The sequence below is a fragment of the Acanthochromis polyacanthus genome, chromosome 1, assembly GCF_021347895.1.
Source record: "Acanthochromis polyacanthus isolate Apoly-LR-REF ecotype Palm Island chromosome 1, KAUST_Apoly_ChrSc, whole genome shotgun sequence".
NCBI classification, from domain to species: domain Eukaryota; kingdom Metazoa; phylum Chordata; class Actinopteri; family Pomacentridae; genus Acanthochromis; species Acanthochromis polyacanthus.
The window spans coordinates 61511910-61528492 of record NC_067113.1 but is presented as its reverse complement, the minus strand read 5'-3'; the positions used below and the strand labels follow the sequence as shown (position 1 = coordinate 61528492).

The 16583-nt window shown below is 41.7% G+C and overlaps 1 protein-coding gene across 13 annotated transcripts in view; it reads right to left on the bottom strand.

Annotated features, from left to right (window-relative positions):
- The window catches only part of nav3 (neuron navigator 3), a 660678-nt gene that overhangs the window by 44085 nt on the left and 600010 nt on the right, over nucleotides 1-16583 (bottom strand). For 8 of the 13 annotated variants that reach the window (XM_051948572.1, XM_051948574.1, XM_051948567.1 and 5 more), the window contains 10 exons: nucleotides 14670-14793; nucleotides 11509-11818; nucleotides 8949-9675; nucleotides 7231-7656; nucleotides 6463-6504; nucleotides 3995-4152; nucleotides 3541-3735; nucleotides 2992-3044; nucleotides 1593-1616; nucleotides 123-146 (listed from right to left, as the gene is read on the bottom strand). In XM_051948572.1, coding sequence (XP_051804532.1) covers nucleotides 123-146; nucleotides 1593-1616; nucleotides 2992-3044; nucleotides 3541-3735; nucleotides 3995-4152; nucleotides 6463-6504; nucleotides 7231-7656; nucleotides 8949-9675; nucleotides 11509-11818; nucleotides 14670-14793 — 2083 coding nt within the window. The remainder of the gene's footprint in view (nucleotides 1-122; nucleotides 147-1592; nucleotides 1617-2991; nucleotides 3045-3540; nucleotides 3736-3994; nucleotides 4153-6462; nucleotides 6505-7230; nucleotides 7657-8948; nucleotides 9676-11508; nucleotides 11819-14669; nucleotides 14794-16583) is intronic. The other 5 variants (XM_051948555.1, XM_051948565.1, XM_051948562.1 and 2 more) reach the window with 4 other exon arrangements.

Here is a 16583-nt window from a genome sequence, read left to right as displayed (position 1 = left end):
AACAAAAAAACGATTGTGCTGATCTTGCAACTCCCATGTTGGTAACTCTGATGTGAAAAACTGCAGGTACATGGTGTAAAAAGACACTGGAGTGAGTGTGAACATAAAGAGTGGGGGATTACCGTGGAATTTTGGACTGTTTGGCCCTTGATTGAAAAGAAAAGAGTAAAAATTAACACTATGTTGCATGCCTCCATCAAACAGCATGTACTGATGTGGCTGGAGAGACAGAGGTTATCAACAGGCCACAGCACTGGTTTCTTCATGGTTAGACTTTCAGCAGCAAAGCAAAGGGATTAAGACAAGTATTCCTGGTTTTGGTCAAACAATATTTGCAAATACCTGACGGTGTTTCTTTTATAATAATCCCAGTGCCAGATGTGTCAGTTTTATCAAAGTGGACAACACAAGTGCAGAAACACGAGGTTCTTTGACAACAAAGAGGCTTATGAGTGCTCAGAAAGTGTTCTTTTGAGTTGCTTATTTTTGGAATATAATTTGCACCTGACGCCAGTATGAATTACTCTGACAGTAATATTGACAAGACATTTGCAGATATGCTAGCAATGAAAAAGAGATTCGACATTTTATATAGATTTTCCTCAGTTGAGAATCCTCCAGAAACACCAGTGGGATAGTGTTCATCATTCCTTTGGGCTGATGGTTGTCGTCGTCTGGGGCGACAACATTTGCAGGACGTGATTCAGAACAGACACACTTTTGGAAAATGAGGTTACAAATCAAATGTGTACCGCTGCACAGTCAATGTGGTCCGTTATTGTTAATATGCACTGACTGAGCTGTCCTAAATGATAAAACTCCATCCATCTGGCAGGAATAAAACAAGCAGCACAATGTATTTGCTGTTACTGTTTGGTCCAAACTTGAGCTTGCAGCGCAAAGAAACAAGGACAGAAATCAGAAACTGAAACTATAAAGCGGGAAAATCAAAGGAGAATCAGTGATAAACTGAACTGGACTGTTGAAAGAAAAAAAGAGCCAAAAGTTGGGGCATGTGTATAGTGTCAGTTGTTGTAATGAGTAAATAAATCAGCTATGTAGCACAGTAAGGATGTGCAGTTATTCATGGTCAAGATGAAATCAATGTATGATTATAAAAAGCAATGCAACATAGAGTTAAACTGATTCACTGGAGAATCTGATGCCATCTTATCCATTTTATGGAGCTGTATGCTTGTACAATTTTTGGTTGGAATGAATTTGCAACAAATATCACTGTTTGTGCTTTGATTGACACAGACAGACGGTCTCGCTGCGCAATAGAAACACACGCAAACATAAAGACATTCAGACACAGCGAAACAGCCAGCAGGCAACAAAGGAAAAGTACGACATGTAAGTGACATGTGTGACTGAATCCTACAAAAAGCAAAAATCTAATCCAGTAGGTAACAAGCTACCTTCGAGCTGCTCTTAGCAAGCACTTACCCTCACCTGCAGAGCTGCTCAGCGGTTGTACAAAGCAGCCTCAAGGTCTAATAGACTTTAACTAGATTAAAGTACAGAGGAAAGGCGCTAAAAGGAAGCAAACATGCAGACAAACAGATGGACACAGTGTTCCCTCTCCTTACCTCTGAGTGGGCTTTTTCCTCCGTCTGCAACAAAGAAAGCAGCGTTTCATTATTGGCTCTGTGAAATGTGTTCAATCTTTAAAAAGAAATTAAACATACGGCATGAGAAGCATTTAAATACAAAAGCCGGAAATAAGGTGATGAAATGAAATCAGCCAAAGTTTAATTAAAATACGATTAAAGTGACAGAAAATATCAATGGCGGTAAAGTGGATAAAATCTAACAGAAAACTAAATGGGAAATGGTTTATGATAACCACAAAACAAACCAATTAAACTGACCGGAGAGAACACTTTGTAAACAAAACTATCTCCATCATTCATCCAGGCCTTTGCTTTGCAACTTGCAAGTGCAGCTGGAAACAGGCAGGAGTGTGTGGTAATCGATTCTTCTTCCTAAAACTAATCTGCCGCCTCACTGAACGTGACGACTGGAGCGCTGCCTGTGCTATTAGAACAATTGTCCAGAGTCTTATCTGCTGCAGTTACTTTGGAAGCATGCAGCTATGGAAAGTTATTTTTCTGCTTCTGCAGAAACAGACCAGACATCACTGACTTAGAGGGAAAGTGAGATTGAATACTACATTGCATCACTGGGTAGAGAAATACTTTGATTTTCTCCTGACTTTTCTCAACATAACGATTTCAGGCAAAACTTTTCTACTCTTTTTAAACATTTACACTGGAAATTACATTTAATTTTTTTAAAGATCACTGGGAAAAAATAACAAAATCAACTGGATTCTATTATCAGTCTGATTGACAACAAATGTGTGGACAAATAAGCCAGACATCCTTTTCTATCACCTGATGTGCCCACCAGTACTGCTGAAGCACACTTGTCCTGTAATGACTTTCAGCACATCAATGAGCATCTACACCTCACTTTTCAAAATCCTTTTTACCTCTCCTCCACTTTTGCAGAGTCAGATTGATTTTTTTTAAACCATAATCCCTCCAAACAGTGTCCTCTTACTGTGTAGCTGCCAAAAGACAGGAGAGGAGAGCTGCTCGAAATAGCAGTTGATAGCATCAAGGCCTAAGTGGTGTTATTTTGGCCTGTTTTTCGACAGGCTGCTCTGTGTAAATGGTGTTAGTTATTGAACCCCTCTCAGATTCAGAGGAAGATGTTGACACTATTCAGGGCTGAGTGACTGAATTATCTGTGGTAAAATGTATATAATGTTTCTATACACGTTAGTTTAAGTGAAAATTTCTGGCAGAAGGGGAACAAAATGAGATTTTAGGAAGGATTTGTGTTTTACATGCTGCATTACAATCCTCATGAAAAGAACAATGACCGCTTTTCTCCTAATTTGATACGTTTAATATTTGTTTTTGTCATAACTGATACTGGGTGCTCGATCAAACACCAAACCTACACCCCTGAACTACTTACCGCAGAGTACAATGATGATGTGCTGGAGACCAGAGACAATGAAGAGCCATGGACTGTAAGAAAGAGACGAGGAACAAGTGAGTGTTAAACTTGGACATAATGCTACAGAGTTTGCTCACAATCACTTCTGATCTTGAACTGTGCGCTCACATTGTAAGCCGAATCATTCTAAATGTTTTTTAAATATCATTTACTACCGACTGATCTGCAGTTGTTGTGCTAACTTATCCAAATGGTGTACGATATGAACCGCTCTGAAGAGCAGTGGAAAAAAACACGGTTTGCCCGTTAAAAAGTTGACCTCTATATGGATGCAATCAATGCCTCTTACATCACCCGCAAAAAAGACGGGGAAAGAGTGACCTATCAACTCAGTCCCTCACAGAATGAACACACAGTGAGAGCTCATTAAATCTGGTATTAAAGCACTCCATGGCTGATGGGACTTTGCTTTGGTGAATGTGGCGGTTAAATTATTTCTAACAGCTTCTCCGCAGGGAGGTTGGGTCACTTTAGGAGCACCGATCGTTTAAAGAGAGTGCGTCTTACCTTCGTCAGTGCTGTCTCTGAAGGAGCCAGAGCGGCTGATGGCTCGCGGTCTGTCCTCCAGGGAGGTTGCACTGCCACCCAGTGGGTGACCTTCGCCGTACAGGTCAAAGGAGTCCTGGGCAGGGATACTGTTGGAGCGGCTCATGCTGCTGCTGCCTGGTGGCAGATTATACTGGCTGATGTTGGTGGGGCTCACTGCACAGACAGGAAAAGAAGATCTCTGTTTGTTACATTTACCCTGTTAGATTTTTGCACGTTAAATTGATTAGTAATCAATCATTTATGCAGAACTCACCTAAAGCTGGACATTCAACAATAATCTGCTCAAACATAATTCATTCATGCATGAAAGAAGGATTTATTTAACCATATAGTATTCCATAAAGATCTTTTTTGTAAAGATTTACAGACATTTTACATACAATTAGAGTTTGCTCTGTTACTGTTGACTCACATAGGTTGGAGTAGTGGTATTTTCCAGTGGTGGTACAGGAAGCCCCTGGTGGAGACAGTGGAGACTGACTACCAGTATCCTGAAGGCCTCCTGTTGAATGAGACCTCAACCACTCCTTCCCTTCCTCATGCGACGTTTGCCGGGAGGACGGAGGGTACCTAAAACCCACAAAAACACAGTAAACTCAAGGCAAAAGTGAGATTTTTAGAAGCTCAAGGGGTGCAGTTCTGTGGTAGTGAAGCTACACAGCAGAAGCTTGTGAGGAGACGCTAAAACAGACATGCAGTCATACCACACATGCATGCTTCTACACACTCTCAGTCATATATATAAATATATATATACACACACGCACACACACTGCTCAGGCTCAAAGCTGCCAAATGCACAGACACTGCCATTCATCGCTTCTTTCCCCAACTCTAAAGTAACTTGGCAGCAGAAGGCCTCCTTATCACAACGCATGACAATCGGCCATATTTAATCCTCTGAGGATGATAATTGAGTTTGCACTCATCCCTTTTCAGCGGCGTCTTCCTTCCAACGCCCCCATTACTACGCTTGTCACATCTGACCCTGCTCCACTCCTCTGCCTGAGCTTCGTATTCTCTCCACCAGCAAATGGGTGTCTGAGAGTGGACTGAATGGCATGACGCCGCAGCATTCGCCTCTCATTGGAGTTGGAATGGAACAGACTTAAATATCCAAGGGTCAGCATTTGACTCTGTATAGTTGGTGCTAACAAACTGCTCCTAAGTGGGACCAACCCGCATATTTACTGTATGTGACTAAGGGGAGCAACTTTGAATCTAAGCTCCTCTTGTAGGGAATGTAAAGATCTATTTGGCACATATGAGATGAAAACAGACAGACTGTAGAGAGGACAACACTGCGGTCTGAACTGAGCATCACTTCTTGCAGACATAAAGCGCAGTACGAGATCAGACGCTTACAGGCTCCAAAAGAGCATCAACACCAAATGCCATCAAAATGAAAATAATGGTCTGAAACCAGCATGCCCCTTGCAGATTTTCTGTGACAGCACGGTATAGCCGGCTGGAGAGGCTGTTCCCTGCATAGGCTGTGATGAATGGCTAATCTATTTCTGTCTTTGTCCCTTTAGTCGCAGCTAAGTTCAAAACATTCATTCTACTCCCCCCCTCAGCTAACAGAGCAAATGTTATTGGGAGGTTTAGGCCATTTTATGGAGCTGAGAAAGAACTGCTCTGTCATAGTGGCTAACTTTGCATGAGATGGGAGTAGGATTATGATATATATAGAGAGAGACATGCAGACAGATGGAAAAACACACTCTTGCCTGATCACCAGAGACAGCTTTCATAATGTAATTAGTATTTTTGCCTCAAGTAAAGACTGTCAAAAGCTAAGCTGGATTTCAAAATCTGTGGTTTCAGGATTAGGTGAAAAACATAAAGGTTCGTAAGATGAAATTTAGTCCAGCAGTGTGAATGCTGAATCAGATAAGGACGACATTTTCTATAGATCACTGGTCCCATACATTCAATTGTGCATTTACAGCCCTATCAGACACAACTACTCCTTGATTATTACCTGTTTATTTTAAACATCTATCAAACTACTTTAATTCTTTTTCTGCCATTTTTACTTTACATTTAGTTGGCATAAATTTTTAAACCTTGTAGGAGCCCCTACACTACCGTTCAAAAGTTTGGGGTCACTGAGAAATGCCCTTATTGTTGAAAGAAAAGCAGTTTTTATTCAATGAAGAAAACATTAAATGAATAAGAAATACAGTGTAGACATCATTAATGTGGTAAATGACTATTGTAGCAGGAAACGGCTGATTTTTAATGGAATATCTCCATAGGGGTACAGAGGAACATTTCCAGCAACCATCACTCCTGTGTTCTAATGCTACATTGTGTTAGCTAATGGTGTTGAAAGGCTCACTGATGATTAGAAAACCCTTGTGTAATTATGCTAGCACATGGATAAAAGTATGAGCTTTCATGGAAAACATGAAATTTTCTGGGTGACCCCAAAATTTGAAAGGTTGTGTATTTAAATCTGTCTCATTTGTCTATTTCACCATTCATCCGCTACTTTAAGCTAACAATTCAAAACAAAATTTATTTATTCTTTTTAACTAACGTAATCAGCTTCTGTGATAGCTTTTCAACTAAGTACTTATAACTAGCTGACTAAATATGACGACATGTTTTGTTGAAACTGTCACTTCTGTTTTAGTTTAGCTTTTCCACACTCTTTCCATGCAACTGCATTAGTACCCCAAAGGACAGGAATGCTTAGTTGGGAATCATTGCTATAGATGGTGCCACACAATGCCACATGTACAACAACATAGAAAGACCGTCTGATATCAGAATCTTTACTGTCATGCAAATATAAAGAGTACTTATGATGTATGTGAGGGAACAAAAGAAGAAGAGTTGAACAAATGGGATCTGGCTGCAAATGTGTTGTACCTCAGTCCCTTTTTGGGAAGCGTGTTTCTGTCAAGAGGCATGCTGTTAAAACACAGAGGATGAGCGAATTAGATGAACACCAGAAAACATTTGTTTTGTGATCCATGAGAAAAAGACTTGGAAAAAGAACTGCTCACATTTTACAAACTTGACTTTGGACAGACACAAAGACATACACAATGGAGAAAACAATTCTAATAAATCTCAGTACAACAGACAAGAAATAGAAAACACAAGCAGTATTTAAATTGATTGTTTCATTTTTGAGACATACAGCTAAGGTAGTAAGGGAAAATGAATGTGTGCTCTGCTTTTATGTTCTGTGATGTATTGCATGCAGAGTGTGTGGACAAAACAATGGAAACACCCTGAGAAACATTTCTTATGGGAATGCACGTCTGAAATGATCTGAATTTATTGTGGGATTTTTTTCTGCCATGGCTTTGGACTCAACACTCATGCTGTACTGCAAAAATATCAACTGTGATGTTGATCTCAGAAATGCAGACAGTTTGAATTTTGATTTCTGATATTGTTACTATTTGAAATCCCAAAACCATGGCAGAAAAAGAAACTTAAATCCAACCAAACTGTGTGCTGGATGAGTGAACATTTACTTATTATCACTGTTATTGTTCATTACTATTATTAATGTTTAAGCTTCTTCTGCATTATATGTCTCTGTGTTAGGGGGATACACTTTTTTGTCTCTGATCTCAAATGAAACAATGAATACGATTCTTCCCAATCGTATTCCCTGTTACTCACCCCTCAGACAGGGTGGACTTGACACTGCCGGTTCGTGTCACCTTGGGCCCATGGTGGCCCAGCGGCATATCAATGGACTCAGAGCTGGTGTGCAGACTGGTCATGCTTTGGCAGCTCAGTGTGTCCTTGCTGCCAGCTGATGAGCTACAGGCAGGCCAGGGCCGAGCGTTGGAGGGCAGGGAGAGGCCAGAGGCCGGGCTGGAGGCCGGGGAGTCAGTGCACAGATCTGGGGTTTTACCGTACAGTGGGCTGCTACCACCGCTCAGGCCGCCAGCGCTACCCAGGCTCCCCGTGCCAGAGGAGGGCGAGTCCAGACTGGCTTGCCTCGCCAGTGTGCCGTGGGGGCTGCCCAGTATTGAGGGGCACTTGCCAGAGTCGGGCGTGCCCGGAGAGCTGGCCTTGCTGCTGGCTTTGGTGCCAAACAATCTGAGGGTAGAGAGGTGGGTGTAGTCATTTAGAAATGCTCAAAGAACAAGTGATGAGCATCTGCAAGATCCAAACTGGAAAATAAAGAACTTTGGGTTGGGGTTGAGAAAGTGGATTACATTGAGGTTATCTCCCTGGCCTAAACTATGTCACATATAAACTGCACTGGTCACAAGGATCAAGAAACTCAAGGGTCAGTCCAACACAGTGATAAACAGCTTCCAACACATTCTGTAACAGCATCTTTATACTGCAGACAAAATACAAAGCACACTTCCCAACACATCCTTTGCAGCAAACTCTACCTCATTTCAGCTGTGAACTCTCAGTAATTTACATCGACACATCTGCTTTCACAGCTTTGCCCGTTTCATCCCTGTGACTTTAAATAACCTAATCTGTTAGGCCACTCAACCCTGTTTGCCTTCCACATATGCTCAGACAGCCTGCTACTCTGCCTGCGCCTGTCCCAGTCTGTCATCGCAATCACACAAAATATATAGGTGACACTCTCTTGAGGGGAAAAAAAAATAAAAAATCTTGAAGACATGCACATGAAACAGGTTGGGCTTGACAGATCGGATGGGACGGATGTTTGGACACGCCTGCCGAATGCATGCTTCTAATGAGTCAGGGATTGGCGAGCTGAGAAACTCCTGTCTCCTGTCTGTTCTGATCACGACTGCTGAGCTGGATTTGCTTGATCTGAAGGAAAAGTCATCAGACCTTCATCTTGAGGGTAAAGATATGTTTCATCTGCAGTGGCTTATCACCTACACCAGGGAACAATCTATGTAATGGCACCCCTTAGCAGTGCAGCCAAGTGTACTCGCTCAATCAATTTTGCTATGAAGATACTCAAATGTGATTTATTAAGTGTCTTATATTCACTTTGCGCATCCAAACATGTCTAAAATTGGTAGAAATGATAGAATATATTGCAGTCATGGTGTAATTTTACCATTACGGATGTCATCTGCAGTAAATCTCCCTCTGTTACTGAAGTCTGTGGAACAGTCTGCATTAGGAAAACACTGCTAAGCATCGTAAGCATTAGTTTATCATAATGAATGATAACACCTCTAAATTCTGAAATAAGTGTTCTGAAGGCATTAGACCTGAACTTTTATTGCTCCTTGGCCTCAAGCTTGCTGTGCTGTCAAAGCCATCACTTGTCGTTAATAATCACAGAACTGAAAAAGAATGTGGTGAAATGCTTGATTCGCGCAGAAACACACAATGTGAGGGACAAAGACAGAATGAGAGCAGTGGACATGTGTTGTGTATCTGACCTGCGAAAGGTAGGAGAGGCAATATCGGGGTACTTGGAGCCAGGCTGCCTGAGGCCTGACTGGCCTGTGGAACTGGACGTGGGGCTGGATTTGGGGGAGGTGGACAGTCCTGCTGCTGGGTCTTGATCTGACACTCCCACTTTCTCCTTGTCTGTCTGGTTGATGGTGACGGGACTCGAGCGGTCTGAGCCTACTTTTCCATCCCTGCGTTTGGCGCCGGCTTGTGTTGTTGCTCCACCTGCCGACTTGCCACTGACATTTGAGTCGATGCTGCTGGAGCTGGAGCGATGCCCGCTGCGCCCTGCTGCCACCCCACTGGAGGATTTGGCTGGTCTGGGTAGAGAGCGGTACTGCAGGGTCACTTTGGAGCCACTGCAGCTGAGCAGAATGCCATCATCCTGCGGCTGTGAGCCATCCAAGCTGGTCTTGCGCACACCGCTGATGCTTGTGCCTTTGCCGAGGGCAGCTGAGGATTTGGGCGCTTTTCCAAGGGTGGCTGATCCACTGGCGAGTGTTGCACCACTAGAGGTGATTAGTGTGCCGGTGGGACCTGGGATCTTCTTGTAACCAAAGGAGCCGGTGGTGGGGGGGCGTCCAATGCCAGAAGGAGGTTTCTTGCCTTCATCTCCACTACTTCTCCCGGCATCTGAGGGTGAGCGCTGGATGCCAGCCGAACTCTTGGAAGGCACCTTGCCCTTCTCCGAGGCCTTAGCATCATCAGTTTTGCCTGTCAATTTGCATGAACACTTATTAACACAAATAAAAAACATTACCCTCAGCAGATTCTTGGCTAAGCACTTGTTTTTTTCACCTGTGGTGCCACAGAGCAAGAAAAGCCAAATTAGTGTCAATTCTGGCTGACAGCCAGACGCTCGGTTATCACAGCTCAGCTGAACTGAAAAACAATATTTATCTGCAACACAACTTGCTGTGTAGACTGAAAATTTATGGGCAACGGCACATTCTCTAAACATAGGTGCGAGTGACAAGAATCATCTGATATCCTTCTTTACTCTTTATTTCAAACCTGTTCACCCAGTATCAACATTATTATAACTAATTAAAGGCCTCAGTCACAAAAAACACTGTACTTTGTCACAACAGGGAAAGGATAAACTTAAAAAACAAAACTAACAACGGCTGAATGTGGCTCAGCTGCTCCTCAATATATCTTTATTGTCACTGTATATACTACCATTCAAAAATTTGGGGCACTATAGAAATGCCCTTATTTTTGTAAGAAAAGCAATTTTTTCAATGAAGATAACATTAAACGAATGATAAATCCAGTCTAGACATTGTTAATGTGCTAAATGACTATTCTAGCTGGAAACGTCTGATTTTTAATGGAATATCTCCATAGAGGTACAGAGGAACATTTCCAGCAACCATCACTCCTGTGTTCTAATGCTACATTGTGTTAGCTAATGGTGTTGAAAGGCTCACTGATGGTTAGAAAACCCTTGTGCAGTTATGTTAGCACATGAATAAAAGTGTGAGTTTTTCATGGAAAACATGAAATTGTCTGAGTGACTCCAAACTTTTGAACGGTAGTGTATATTAGAAATGTGCAGCATCTAGGAGTAAAAACAGCTGCAGGTACGACGACTATCAACTACAAAAGGTGACAAATTAAGCATGAAATTGCCCGGGTGAACCCAAACCTTTGAACGGTAGTGTATATACAACAAAATTGAAATGCCGTCACGGGTTGAAGATATTATGTTTTCCGGTTCACCATCAGGCTCTCATGACATCCTGTGAAGCCTACAACATAACCTGGGCTTTTCTTGATCACTTGCTGACTGATGTGACAATAGCTCATTAGAAAGTCCTTTTAACAAAATATAGCAGTTTGTTTTACTGTACTAAAACAGTCATTATGGAGCTATTTTGCATTGTGTTGGATCTCCACAGTGAAGGAAGTGAAAAGGCAAAGGTAGTTGTTCACAAAGTTAATTAAATGGTTAAAAGGAACAACGTTTGATGTAGCTTTAGCAAACAAAGTTCTTTTAAAAGCATATGAACTAACAATACAAATTTTTATCTACTACCTCAAAGACACTAAAAGTTATCTTAATAGAATATTGTACCAGAAAAAAGACTGATTAAAATTCTTATAAAAAGTGAAACGCCTTTTCTGTTTTGTCTGTTATGTTTTTTTTCATGGTCTTTATTATGAAACCAAAATCTATGGAAAAAATACTTTCTCTGATGGTTCTTAAAAATCAGAATCCCAGACTTTTCAGGTGCCCAGATAGCTCAGCTGGCTCAGCGGATGACCCATAAACAGGGGCTTTATACCCTGACGTTATGGGTTCTAATCCAGCCCATACCCATATACTGCATGCCATTCCCCACATTTCCAGTCTCTCTCCACTATCCTATATAATAAAGGCCAAAAAATCCCAGACTTTTGATCTTTCTTTAAAGAGTAAAAAATTCTATAGCGATGCACTTGCATAAATCCGTTTACTCTAGACATTTTAGTGTCCCTTTATGTGTAATATCTACAGACTAGATCTGGTTAAAGTTAGAAACCACGTGTTGCATCTCCTACCTGGTGTTTTGAGGGCAGCGGAGGTACCCTTGGTCCTGGGTGGTGTGATGCCCACCTGGGCAGTCATGCCCCTTCTCCACGAACCTGTTTGGGACATCTGGGCCAACGCAGCCGCCTTCTGACCGGCGTCCTCATACTGGCCCTGGGTTTGGGAGGAAGAGGAGGATGAGGAAGGCTTCCAGCGAGAGGAGCCACTGCTGGGATCCATGCTTGCGTCCAGCTCCTCCTCCACCTTCTTCAGGTCCTCGGCTCCGGCCCAACTGCTGCTCACCTCCTGCTCGGCATGCTTGGACCGGCTTCCTTTCTGGGACTGTGGGGTGGTGTTGGTAGGGTTTAAAGAAAGCACGTCAACTCATTAATAGATGATTCAGTAAAATATCAAACTGTGATCTGCTGGATTGGAATGCCCATACCAGTGTTGAGTTTTAAGGCAGAAGGTAATTCTCAATATCAGGTAACAAAGAAAGTCGAGGAAAATTGGTTTAGCATTGAAACGATTAGCAGTTTGTCTAAAACAGGCTAAACATCTGGCATTATATTTAAAATGGATTATTTCAATGCACACAGTCACCTTAAAGACGCATAAGCTCCTGAACAAGCACAGCAGCAGGGTTTGTGCTTGTGTGCAAAGTTGTAGCTATCTTTGGAATCTTCCATGTCCAGATCTCCGCTTTTGGGATGCATACAAACACACCCACACAAATACACACACACGCAGCAGAGATAACTAGCCTACCTTAACAGATGGTCAGTCTCCCTAGCAACACTAGAGTCTCTTAAGAGCCCAGTCTGTTGAGTATTTCATGAGGGGCCAAGGATACTTGGCAGAATACAGAAAAAGCCTTGGAGGAGAATTGAGCAGTGGTCCTCCATCCGCAGTTAATTCCCTCAGCTGTGATTTCAGAGCTGACACCTCCACTGGCCTTGGTTTAAAGCTAAACCAACATACTTGTAACTTGATATTTCAAGAAGGAATCTTGGTAGATCTGGCAATAAAAATGCTTGATTATTTTTTGAATTAGACGTCTTGATGCTCATTTAGCATCAGATTCAGTAACTGTTGTGTTGCTTTTTTTTTTTTTTTCCTTTTTATGTTAAGCTGCATGTTTCTGATCTGTGGCCACTGGCCCGCCAACCTGCTCAGAGTTTATTGTTTGTCAGAGTTTTCTCTCTCTGCTCTCCCCTCACCCCAACCAGTCGAAGCAGACAGCCGCCCACCCTAAGTCTGCTTTTCTTTCTTCCAGTTAAAACTGAGTTTTTTCCTCCTTGCTGTTGCCAAGTGCTTGTGAGAATTGTTGTTTTTCTCTCTATAACACTGTAAGGTCCTCCCCTTACTATCTATAGTGGCCTGATTTGACATATGCTATGATTTGGCGCTATATAAATACGGTTTTAATGAATGTTATTTAAGTGTGAAAGGCTAATCCAGCGACTTGGCGCTGCATCCACATAAAGTGGTAAGAAGTGAAGCAGCAAGACTGAGCTGTCTTTGCCCTATTCCCTTGTATTGCCACCATCTCTCCTTTCTGCATTTCCCACAATACAAAATCATCTTTACTAGACCCTCCATACCTGCATGACCTTCTCTTCCAAAACACCACACCACCACTTTGTAATACAAGCTTTCTTAAAAAGAAATGTAGCTTTTAAGACCAGACTAGAATGATAAAGTGTCACAGGATAAGTATTCCACCTTGACATGAATCAGTTCAGCTATCTGTGGAAAATTGTGTCTATGAATACTGACACTGAGCAAGAGGTGGGATATAAGCTAGACAGGTTCAGTCCAACGCAGGACAAACACAAAAAGAAAGACACTTAATTTAAAATCATCAAATAAACTGCCATGCATGTCCTTGGGCTGTGGGAGGAAGCAGAACATGAACCCAGAACATTCTTCCTGTGTACCCACACTACTACCTACCACCCCACCATCCACTGTGCAGCGTTGTCTGATAATTTTCAACTACAAAATGCTGTAAAGACATGATAATCTAGCATCAAGCAATGACAGAGGCTCTGTGAAGCTGCCAATTGCGCTTTGAGCTAAACACTAGTACCACAACAACATTCTTACAGTGTTATTACTCCGTCAAGGAACGTAGCGGAGTTATGTGATGATCGGAGTTGGTTTGTCTGTCTGTCTGTCTGTCTGTTAGCAGCATCACTCAAAAACAGACAAATGGATTAGGATGAAATTTTCAGGGAAGGTCAGAAATGACACATGGACCAAGTGATTCGATTTTGGGAGCGATGTGGCTTATAGTCTGGATCCACGGATTTGTTAAAAATTTCTGTGTCATTGTGAGATAGTGGCACGGTGTCACTGCAACAATGACAACAAGTGAACACTACATCAGCTGCCTGCTGATGATCACATGATCCTACCACAAATCTGCTGAGGACGTATAAGGACTAATCCATCGGAAATGATACAAGGAACAATTGATTAAATTGTGGGGGTGTTTTCGAGTCCCATCAATTCCTGCCGCCTGCAACATATTTACGGCACGTGATTTGGTATCCATACATAACATACATATGCATAACACACACCTGTTATAAGTGCAAGGTCAGTTTGTTTGCGGGTACATCTACATTAAATGGCCAAATTCTATGTTGCTGTGATTTCTGATCATCAATAACTTAATAAAAAAATGCTGCATTTCTGGCAATGGAATGAACAGCCTTGGTGAAATACTGCACTCTCTGAGTACTTTTCTTGCTATTAGTGTGTTGATGTTTAGCAGGTAAAATGCTCCCAGAAGTTACTGTGCAATTTAGCATGTTAGCATGCAGAGAAGCTAATTAGCACAAAATATAGCCGAAGTATAGCCCAAACTGATTGGATTGTCAAAAAGTTTTACAGGTATTTGGTCAAACAATGAGAAAAAAATTATGATGTTAATGGAATATTAACATCTGTACTAAATTTAAGGACAATCTACTGTAGAGCTAGCCAGAAATTTCCCCTAAAATCACAGAGGAGGCAGAAGGGAATCATCAAGTCAGTAGGCTTCTTCCTGCCTCAGGGAAGCACAAATGCTGATTAGAATTTCATCATAGTTGACAGGAGGCTTTCATTCAGTCCTGCCACTATAATATTGACTCACAGAGTCAGTAATAAGAAATGTACCGGATGGTTAGTCTTGTGTCCTCACCTGTGCTCCCTTGCTTTTGCGTGATGAGCTGACGGCGGAGTATGCAGGTGTGTTCAGATCATCGGTACTGATGTTGTCCAATGTGTCGCTGAGGCCGCTGCTTACTGAGCTGCTGTCATCCCAACTACAGGAGGAGAGGAGCAAAGAGAGAAGAAAAGAAGAAATTCATGTTAGTAAGCTGTATATTCAGTTATGACAACATCTGCCATCCTGATCTTTTGACAATAATTAAAAGGAAAAAAGGTACTTGAATTAAGTATAATCCTCTCACTGTCCAATCACCAGCTTGTATATAGATCATTAGTAATTGCCCAGTTTGTGTCATCAAACAGCTGTGCGTCTTTTTTGGGCCTCGCTGATTTATTTGTATTTGAGTTCTCTTTGGGAAAAAAAGGCGTTGGCTCATTAACTGTTTTAAATTTCTCATCTCATTAGTGTCATTAGGATCTTCATTACCACCGTTATAATTTATCTGTTGATGACAGCAGACAGACACCTAGAGCCCCCTGAGTGAGGAGCGTAAGGATCAAACAAGCACACGGATCATTTATGCACACGCTCTGTTTAATTAGAGCACAATCACAGCGCAGAAAACTTCTGCAACATGTTTCACTAATCTGCAAACCCATTTTCTGCTATCAGACCTGATAAATCACTTTCGATAATAAAATATTAGCGCCTTTGCTTTCATTGCCCTCATTCTTTCACACACATCTACACACACAGTGAATGACAGTCAGTCAGCACCACAGCTGTGACAGCTTACATACGCATGTACAGTGCCAACACTCACAATCCTCACAGACACTAATTGGTTTCCATGCCAACATGTCAAGTCTCATCTGCACATGTGTTTGCCTGTGTGTGTGTGTGAGACCCGCCCTTCATTTGCATGACAAATCAGCCGAGAGAGTTTAATGTAAAAAAACAAAAAAGAATAAAAAATGAATGGACTCAGACACAATAATTACAAACAGACTGGCCGAACACTGGGATCAGCCTCACTGTGACAGCTTTATTCAAACAGGTAACAGTTCCTGTTACCAACAGAGCCAAAAAGACTTTCATCTGACATGAATTTTCAGATCCCCAAACACGCCATTCATTTCAAAAGATTTTGAATGAAAAAAAAAAACAAAAAACGGAAACAGTCTCCAGAAGCTAATTACACTTTTTTCGACAAGTCAATTCAGGCTCGCCATCTATAATTCATCACAGATGACGATGAAACCCGAAGGCAGGCTGAAAATGAGAGAATAATGACTCATTTTTAAAAGGCTCACAAAGGAAGACAGGAGGAAGAGGAGGGGGAAGAGGTTGAGCTGGAGACGGGTATCCAGGCAAGATAATGGTGTTATTGATTTCCTAAAGTTTGTTCAGAACATCTATAACCATAAGAGTTGTTATGATTCAAACAAGCACTCCATTAATGAGACATATATCACACCCTTTTAATAAATACTGTTAATCGACATTAAAAAATAAAGAAACAAGTGTTTTAACTTGAACCAGCCTTGTCATCAAACATCCATCTGGCAATAGGAGATGTAGCAAAGGCAGGGGCAAGAGAGTACACACAAAAATTAATGGGTGGTTTAGATTCACCTGACACCTGTAATGAATGCAGTGGTGAGCAGACACCTAGCAACCCAGTTGTCCACTGGTGCAGTGTGAAATTGATTTGCTCTTCTGACAGATTTAAAATGAGCAGCATTTATCTTCTGAGCCAAGATCTGACCAGGTCTGTGACTCCTCATAACTCCATGAACTGTAATCTGCCGGCTTTGCATTTAGGTGGAACACTGAAGCAAAATAGAACGTGCTCGAATTAAGTCCAGATTTAGAGGAAAAAACAAATAAACCATCCCATTTAGTCTTTTGTGTCGAAACAAAAAATGTTGTCTAGAAAAGCAC